At 35.7% G+C, this 8,462-nt stretch overlaps 2 protein-coding genes across 2 annotated transcripts; one reads left to right on the top strand and one right to left on the bottom strand.

The window, feature by feature from the left end:
- Positions 1-351: 351 nt before the first annotated feature.
- On the top strand, positions 352-3,973 carry LOC147568376 (protein ORANGE-LIKE, chloroplastic-like). Its single transcript, XM_086654827.1, has 8 exons — positions 352-810; positions 1,330-1,444; positions 1,569-1,688; positions 1,792-1,878; positions 1,983-2,059; positions 2,207-2,334; positions 2,718-2,854; positions 3,690-3,973. The coding sequence occupies exons 1-8, from the start codon at positions 587-589 to the stop codon at positions 3,765-3,767; spliced, it is 966 nt and encodes a 321-aa protein (XP_086510953.1). The 5' UTR covers positions 352-586; the 3' UTR covers positions 3,768-3,973.
- Positions 3,974-4,255: 282 nt separating this feature from the next.
- Positions 4,256-6,148, bottom strand: LOC147568375 (large ribosomal subunit protein eL42). Its single transcript, XM_086654828.1, has 4 exons — positions 5,882-6,148; positions 4,784-4,963; positions 4,597-4,671; positions 4,256-4,492 (listed from the first exon to the last, which is right to left on the bottom strand). The coding sequence occupies exons 1-4, from the start codon at positions 5,882-5,884 to the stop codon at positions 4,433-4,435; spliced, it is 318 nt and encodes a 105-aa protein (XP_086510954.1). The 5' UTR covers positions 5,885-6,148; the 3' UTR covers positions 4,256-4,432.
- Between the last annotated feature and the right edge of the window lie 2,314 nt (positions 6,149-8,462).

The following is an 8,462-nucleotide window of genomic DNA, read 5'->3' as shown; positions in this document are numbered from 1 at the left end:
TTGCCAAAAGAATGAGATGAATTTTTACAGGAAAGAAGAATGGAGCGAGAGAAATGGTGGTGGTGGTAAAGATAGATACAGAGTAAAGATAAACATGATAAATTTTTAATTAAAATGTCTTGTAATCTAATTAGGTGAATTGGAGTGACCCAAAATCTCTCTCTACATGCCCAAGTCACAGTGCAATATCACAAGAGTACTCTACAAATGCAAATTGTTGGCGTCATATACAATTTAGTTGTCGGATGACTCGGGATTATTCATCTCAGTTTTGTCTTCCACCTTCTGGGTCATGGGTCCGAGCCACTCTGACAGAAAAGAAAGAAAAAGAAAAAGAAATGTATAAAAAGTATACTCAATCCGCCTCCTAAATCTCCCGCTTGAACTGCATGTGAGAGAAACAAGAGTTTATCCGTCCCCTCGCATGGCACAGTCGGGTTGGGTAGGGTAGTTGAAGAAAGTAGGACTGGAAATCCACAAGCATGTCAACTAATTGAAGTACTCAATTAAGTAGTAAGTACTATCCATAAAGAGAAATAAAAGCAAACCCAGGTGACACTCAGGAATTCAGAGTAACGGAAAAGAGATGAATTCCGTCGCTCTTCTCTCTCAAACTCCATCTATTTCTCTCTCTAACCTCGATTCCTCTAAAACCCTAATTCTTTTCCATAGCAATTCTCTTTCTAATAATAGAAAAACGAACCATCTCCGGTTATTCAAGAAGAATTATGAATCTAGGATCATCTGTTCTTCCGACCAGAATTCATCTGCTTCACTTCCACCAGGAGATAATAATAACCCCAACTCCAGGTTTGAACTCCCAATTCATAGGGTTTCTTTAATTTTATCAATTATGATTATTGCTTTTGTACTTCGATTTCCATTAGGGCTTTTATTAGCTATTTTTAGGTGGAATTTCTATAATAACTAGTTTACTTAATACTTCTAATTGAAACATGATTTCGAAAATTGAAATGAGATTTCTGAAGATAGTTTGAAATTGGAGGTTCTATTGAAGAGGGTATATTGTAAATTGGGGATTTGGGTTATTGACATTATTAGGGCCAGAGACTGTTCAGGATTATTAGGACCAGAGACTATTCGGGATTTGGGTTATTGAGATTATTAGGACCAGAGCCTGTAAATTGGGGATTTGGGTTATTGAGATTATTTTTAGGTGGAATTGCTATATTTACTAGGTTTAATACTAAGCTCTAAGAAGATTTTTTGCTTGTAGGATTTCGATTAGTAGTTTGGAAGACTATAGTTATACATTAATTGAAAATCCATCAAAAAGTTCCTCCTTTTGTTAAACTATTTTTTCAACAGCTTCTGTATTATAGAAGGACCAGAGACTGTTCAGGATTTTGGTAAGATGCAACTGAAAGAGATTGAAGACAACATAAGGAGTCGACGAAACAAAATATTTTTACTCATGGAAGAGGTGAAATTTCTTAAAGATCCAAAATTTTGTGTTCTAATTTCGATTAAGTAGTCTTATCTTTAGAGTGATTCAATTCATTTAGGTTAGTTGGTGTTTATGCTTTTCTCTTGATGGTTCTTTTCAGGTGAGAAGGTTACGTATACAACAACGCCTAAAAAGTTTGAATGCCAGAGAAGAGAGTAGTGATGAGGAGCTAAATGAGATGCCTGAGATCCCATCAACAATTCCTTTTCTTACTCATATGGTGGGTGATTCTCCAACTAAACTCTAATTACGTTACTTTTCTAGATTTTCTTTTGTTTAAGACTGTTTGAGTTTAAGGGTTTCTTAAATTTCTCATTGTGTAGACACCAAAGACAATGAAACAGCTCTACTTGACAAGCTTTTCCTTCATTTCTGGGATTATTATTTTTGGCGGCCTTCTAGCACCAACTGTGAGCTTTCAGATATTGTGCTTTTGGCTATATAGCGAGAACGCGAACAGTTCATTGTTGAATTGATGTTTGTGGATGTAAATCAAGATTTGTTTCCATGGCAGCTGGAGCTGAAACTAGGTATTGGGGGCACGTCATATGAAGATTTCATTCGGACTTTGCATTTGCCACTACAATTGAGGTATTTCAGAAAATAATATCTTATTTCAATGATTTAGTATAATATCTTATTTCATTCGGACTTTGCATTTTGTTTCTCATTTAGTTTTTATTGACTTGTCCTATACAATTCACCTGAAATTCGTTTTGGTTTTGAAATATGGTTCAGTCAGGTCGATCCCATTGTGGCATCCTTTTCAGGTGGAGCAGTGGGAGTCATTTCAGCTTTGTTGGTAATCGAAGCCAACAATGTGGAGCAACAAGAGAAGAAAAGATGCAAGTACTGTCAAGGAACTGGTATAAATGATTTACTTATAAACTCAGTTGCTTTTATCTTCATTTAAACAGTATGATATTATATAAACTTTTACGGTTCTAGTAGGATGAAGAACATGTACATTACCAATTAGAAAACTCACACTGATTAAAAGAAGAAAAACATCAGTTCTTAGAAATAGTTGGGCAGGGTCACTTAATGGGATGAGTAGGTTATTTCATCTGTTGTTTCTCTTTCTAAATCTCCTCATCATTAGATACATTTACAATCGGCAAGTCTTAGCCCGCCAATAGGATTAATGTACATACCCAACTGTTGTAGACCTCGGAAATATCAAAAATGCAAAATTTAACCTATTTTAAAATTGAATGTTATCATTGTTATATGTTGATGTGAGTTGCAGGATACTTGGCTTGTGCTCGATGTTCTGCTAGTGGTGTGTGTTTGAGTGCACGACCAATTTCAATATCCAACGATGCTGATCGTCCTTTGAGTGCTCCAACAACTCAAAGGTGTCCAAATTGCTCCGGGGCGGGAAAGGTAACACTGTTTTATCTCTTTTGATCCTTATTGCTAACTTATCTTAACTGCTCGAAATCATTTATCTCTGTAGTACTAGTACCTCATCATTCAGGGCATTCATGTTATCCTTTCAAGATGAAAAATGTGCATGTGTAGTGTCCGTTGAGAAATGGAAAGTATTTCTCATTTGTCCTTGCAGTACAAATATTTTAAGAAAGTTATAATGATAGCAACCATATCTTTTGTAATGGTCCCGGATGTTAGTGTTATTCCGATATTTGAAACATTCCTTGTTTCCAAATCATTGTTATAACCCATTAGGCCATTATAATAACATTTTCCCCGTTACAGGCATATTTTGGACATTATAATTTTTAATGACTTAGTAAAAGAAAAATAACGAAAAAGGGCTATCATAATGGTTGTACGTTATAAGTTAGTAAGTTACAATTCTATATAACGTTCTCACTGGTTTTCCCTACTGTTTTTACATTTCTCTAGCACCCATTCTTGCTCTCTTTAATATTTTTAGCAGAATCCCGTTTTTTTTGTAGCAGCCATTTTTCCTCATGGCGGTAACGGGCCAGACTATTCTGTCACCTTATTTGAACATTTTGGTACAAGAAAAATAGATATATGGCTCTGTCTTTTGGGTAATGCATACCCTTTAGTGTCGAATTACCAGGATCATACTCATTAGAGGCGACACTGATTTTAGTCGTTTACACCTGCAAAAAGACTTAGCAGCAGCATAGAATAAGGCCAAGAGGCAGATATCTTTTGTCTTGGATTTGTTAAACAATGAGCTTCATCTTCTAATTAGGGCTTCCCTTGTGCCATTCTTTTTCTGCAGGTGATGTGCCCAACATGCTTGTGCACTGGGATGGCTATGGCAAGTGAACACGATCAGAGGATAGACCCCTTCCTTTAGGAAGAAAATTTTAGCTCACAATATTACTGCTGAACTCGGTCTGTTTGTATTTGCTTTTACAATAAGAGGATTTACCAGATAGTGATCATAGTTTATAGAAAAGTAGACTTGTAGTGATTTCATAATGATGAAAGTTTAGTGTGAATGTATTATGTGATCATAAAAATTTGTGACCAATGTTACAAGAAAGTAAATTTCTAGCCTAATCATTCAGTACCCTTATGGCCTGTTACTTGGATCTTCTAATCTGAACATAGGTTATAGCTAAGTATTGAAGAGTTAGAATAATAGTACGATTTTAGAGAATGGTGAATCAGAAGGAAACAAGTCGTGTGGAAATTTGAATTGTATTTTGTGCCGATCAATTTAACCAAACTGTATTTTGTACCGATCAATTTAACCAAGAGGGGAAGAGAAACTGGGCTAGTGATATCCAAATCACCTCATAGATTGTACTGATGAAGTGAACTTAGAAATGTAGTACCCACTTTGGAAAAGCTATACTTGTAGCAATCAAACATTTGTAACAACTAACAAAAAGTCAAGACCTTAACTTCAATTTAACCATAAGTATCTTCCAACTTCAAAATTCTGTCAAAAAGAGTAGATCAACACAATACTGAATACAAGTAAGAAATGAAAACCTAACAAGAAACAACTGTTGTCTAAAAGAGAGAAGTTCCCTTTCCCTTCTTGTCTCCACCAATTTCAAAATGCTTGCAACGCTGGAAATACAACACAAAACCAACCATTAGAGAATCCCCAAAACACTTGTCCGAAAAATAAACAAAATAATGAAAAGAAAGGCAAACTAGACGCCAAAGCTAACCTTGATTGCATGCTGGGACATGTGCTTGCAGCTCTGGCATTGCAGCCTTAAAACAATCTTCTTGGTAGTCTTGGCCTGAAACAAAGAATTAGCAATGTTAGGGTTTAGGATGTGCAGATCACATTATGACTGCCTTCTTTACTAATTTCTACACAAATTAAAGAATGATATGTGCAATAGATTGTACCTTCTTGTGGAAGACGGGTTTGGTCTGACCTCCATAACCAGATTGTTTGCGATCATAACGACGTTTCCCTTGTGCAGCAAGACTGTCCTTACCCTTCTTGTATTGGGTAACCTTGTGCAAAGTGTGCTTCTTGCACTCCTTGTTCTTGCAGTAAGTCTTCTTGGTCTTCGGTACGTTCACCTGTATAATACCCGTAGAATTTCTTAACGAATATGGATAGGATGTGAAACTAACATAACCAAAGTAAGGATCGCATTAAACACCCAAATTCAACGAAACATTTTGTATTTCAAGTATGTTGAAGTTCTCCCATCTAAAGAAAGCAAACATAACAAGATAATCGAAAAACTAGAATCGCAAATCTCTAATGAAGAATACCCAGATGAAGTTCTGACCATCTGTCAGAGAAAAAAGAGCGTAAGATGCAAAGCTTCATAGTTAATCTAAAACAGTCATCATTTCAAACAAGCAACGCCATGACTTTACAAAAATGGGGCGACTAACCAATACTAATTAGGGCAAAGAGATCAGATATATAGATTTCATTACAGTTTTTGAAAAACAGGAAAAATAGAAACGACTTTCAATTACTAAACATAACTCGCATTAGGGTTCTTGCAGATATAATCAAGATCAACACTAACATAATGGAGCATAAATTAGTTCACCAAACTAAATATAGCAAATCAAACCATATAAATTTCATTATCATTTTTGCAGTATCAAAGATTTAATACATCAAGGAATCATCAAACCTAATCAACATTTTATCTTTTATGTTTTATTAAGTTCGATGAATGAAATACATGTCAAATCAGAAATGAGATATAAAACAAACCCTAACTAGCTAAAGTTCAAGCAAATGAGCAAGATGAACTTACTATACATGAATCTTAACCCTAAATGTGCGAAATAGCTATATAGTTTCAGAAACCTCAGTTTATTGTAATAGACGGGTTAGTATGAAATAACAAAGATAATATCAACGTAAACGAAACCTAGATCTGTACTTAACCTAAAGTGATCCAAGAACTAATTCAAGCTTTGTCTCAGCAAGTTTAGAAAGAGAAAATTGATTGGAGAGAAAGAGTAACCTACCATGGCTGCAAGTGGGTGGAGGAACGGAGAGATGCGGTCTTCAGAGTATGGAGAGAAAACCCTAACTATAGTTCATTGCTTATATATATGAGATCGCCGAGAGGGGTTAGGGTTCTTAAGGTTTATATCACTAAAATACCCTTGTAAAGCGTAAGTAATGACTTACATATCTTCCATTTGTACTAAGGTTCCTCTAAAGGCGCCCCACCTTTTTTTTTTCTTTGCTATAGTCGTTGCGCTAGAGTAATTTAGAGCATCTCCAGCCCCAGCCGGGCGGAGGCCATAAATTCAAATTTATGGCCTCCGCCCGGTGCTCCAAGCCCAGTCGGGCGGAGCAAAGGCTGGAACCTCCCCTTCAGTCGCCCCTAACATTACGAGCGACTGAAGGGAGTTCCCAAGTGACTGTTGGGTCCCCAACAGTCACTTGGGAACTGTCCCTAGCTGTTGGAGCAAATCCAACGGTTGGACCCATTATTCATCTCCCACTTTCTTCATCTTTATTTCTTTCTCTCATTTTTGCAGATTTTTTTCTCTCCATTTCATTTCTATCTCGCTTTCTTTCAATTTTTTTTTTATCTTTTCATTTGTTCACCCATGGATCCATTATACGTCAACGAATTCGAGAACCAAAGTTAATGTTGTCCCCTAATTCTACTTACCCGTCGGCTCAATTAGGAGTTGATGATTATGAAGTATGTGAGGATTCTTGCGCGCAAAGAGGGACGACTTCGACAAAGACAACTAAATAGGAACCGTATAAGCCGGATGAAGATATTTTACTTGCTAATTGTTATTTGAAAATCACATTTGATGCGATTGCTAGAAATAATCAAAAATATAAAGTATTTTGGCAAAAAATATCGGATGAATATAATGCGAGTGGAAAGTTTCAACACACACTTAAAAGTTGTAAATCTCGTTTCAGTGAGATAAACTCGGAATGTCAAAGTTTTATATCAACTTTGAGGATAATAAATAAAGTTCCAAAAAGCGGGGAAAACGATTATGACCGGGTAATTATTTCAAATTTTTTAATTTTTTTATTTTTTCACTTCATAATATATACTTAATTTATATTTTGTTTATTTCAGTTACAAAGAGCACTTGAAATGTATAAGAAAAATCACCAAGGAAAAGGGTTTAGGTTCCTACATATCTACAAAATTTTGATGACACACAACAAGTTGATGGCAGACATGCAGGAGAGTCAACATCCGGAAAAAGAGATTCCAATACCAATCTATCGGAGGAAAGACCAATTGGCCGTAAACAAGCCAAAGCAAATGCAAGAGTTGGCGAACCATCCACACATTCTACTGCTTCAAAAACTCCCAATGAGGGATATTGGAAAAAAAGAGATGAAGAATCCCAACAGAGATCAATAACTTTGACGGAAGCTGTACGGGTTCAACAAGAGACCCTACGGGTGCAACAAGATTATCTACAAGCAGATAAGGAACACAAGAACCGACAATATGGGATCAACTTAATGAAGATCGATATTAGGTCTCTCGACGAACATGCTCAACGAATGCTTTTAGCGACGCGAGACGCTTGGTTCAACGGTGTACCACGAGACCCAAGAAATCCCTTCTAGTTATTTTTAATTAATTTTTCTAGTGTTGTTTAGTCGTATTTAAGTAGTTTTACATTTTTAATCAATTATTAGTTGTAATCGATGTTTTCTTAATTGAACTTTATTAAGTAAATTGGGAAATTTCTAATTCAAATTTTCGGCCTCAAGAGAGAATGGGGTTGGAGCTGAATTTTAGAGGCTGAGCTGAGGCCAAAAATTTTGGGTGAAAAAGTGGTTTTTTCGGCCTAAGACAGGTTGGGGTTGGAGATGCTCTTAGTCCAGTCAATCCAGATTGTCCGAGAAACTTTGAAGGTGCACTTCCCTGAGATTGTGCAGTCAAAGAGAATAAGCATATTTTCAACAATTTCTAGGCTCAAGGTCCAAAAACTACCCCTAAACATACTTTTAGTCATTCCTAATCCTAATATGGGTTTATGAACTAAATTATTAAGATAATGGAAATTTAGTCCATTTAGGTCCATCTCTAGAGAAAACGCATATCCCTGGGTTTAATATTAAATCATAATACCTAAAATAACCTTCTATATAAACAAAACATACTTTTCAATCAAAATCCCCAAATATCATTTTTCCTTTTTTTACCTCCCACGTTCTGTTTCCAGTCTCCATCTTATTAACAGAAACCTTTATCCTCTCTCTTCTTAAAATCGAAACTATTAGTTTTCTCTCTCTAAAACCGAAACCTCCTTCTAATCTATTAGACCAGCTGAAACTTCCATCGATTATTTCGATTTTCATCATCAAAGATTCAGGTTCGTATTAGTGTTAAGAACAACAGTTTCTTGTAAGGTTAAAGTAGCAAGCTTTAATCATTCCGTTTAATGTTTTTCATCATCATCTTTAACTTTATCCATGATTTTCATCATAATCGGTTTCATCTCTGTATCGTCTTTTCAAATCTTCATCATTATTCAGTATTTTCTATCTCTAAGATTCATAACCGATTTTGATGTTAATGTTAAATCCGTGTTTACAATTCATTTT

The sequence above is a fragment of the Eschscholzia californica genome, unplaced genomic scaffold (assembly GCF_041429995.1).
Source record: "Eschscholzia californica isolate CP2 unplaced genomic scaffold, dmEscCali1.0.p SCAF_1, whole genome shotgun sequence".
NCBI classification, from domain to species: domain Eukaryota; kingdom Viridiplantae; phylum Streptophyta; class Magnoliopsida; order Ranunculales; family Papaveraceae; genus Eschscholzia; species Eschscholzia californica.
This window is presented reverse-complemented; position numbering and strand designations above follow the sequence as displayed.

Coding starts and splice junctions, on each gene's coding strand:
- LOC147568376 (XM_086654827.1), top strand. CDS start 587: ATGAATTCCGTCGCTCTTCTCTCTCAAACTCCATCTATTTCTCTCTCT. Junction 811..1,329: donor AATAATAACCCCAACTCCAG/GTTTGAACTCCC, acceptor TTTTTTCAACAG/CTTCTGTATTATAGAAGGAC. Junction 2,855..3,689: donor ATTGCTCCGGGGCGGGAAAG/GTAACACTGTTT, acceptor CTTTTTCTGCAG/GTGATGTGCCCAACATGCTT.
- LOC147568375 (XM_086654828.1), bottom strand. Junction 4,672..4,783: donor AACCCGTCTTCCACAAGAAG/GTACAATCTATT, acceptor TCTTTGTTTCAG/GCCAAGACTACCAAGAAGAT. Junction 4,493..4,596: donor TGTCCCAGCATGCAATCAAG/GTTAGCTTTGGC, acceptor TTGTATTTCCAG/CGTTGCAAGCATTTTGAAAT.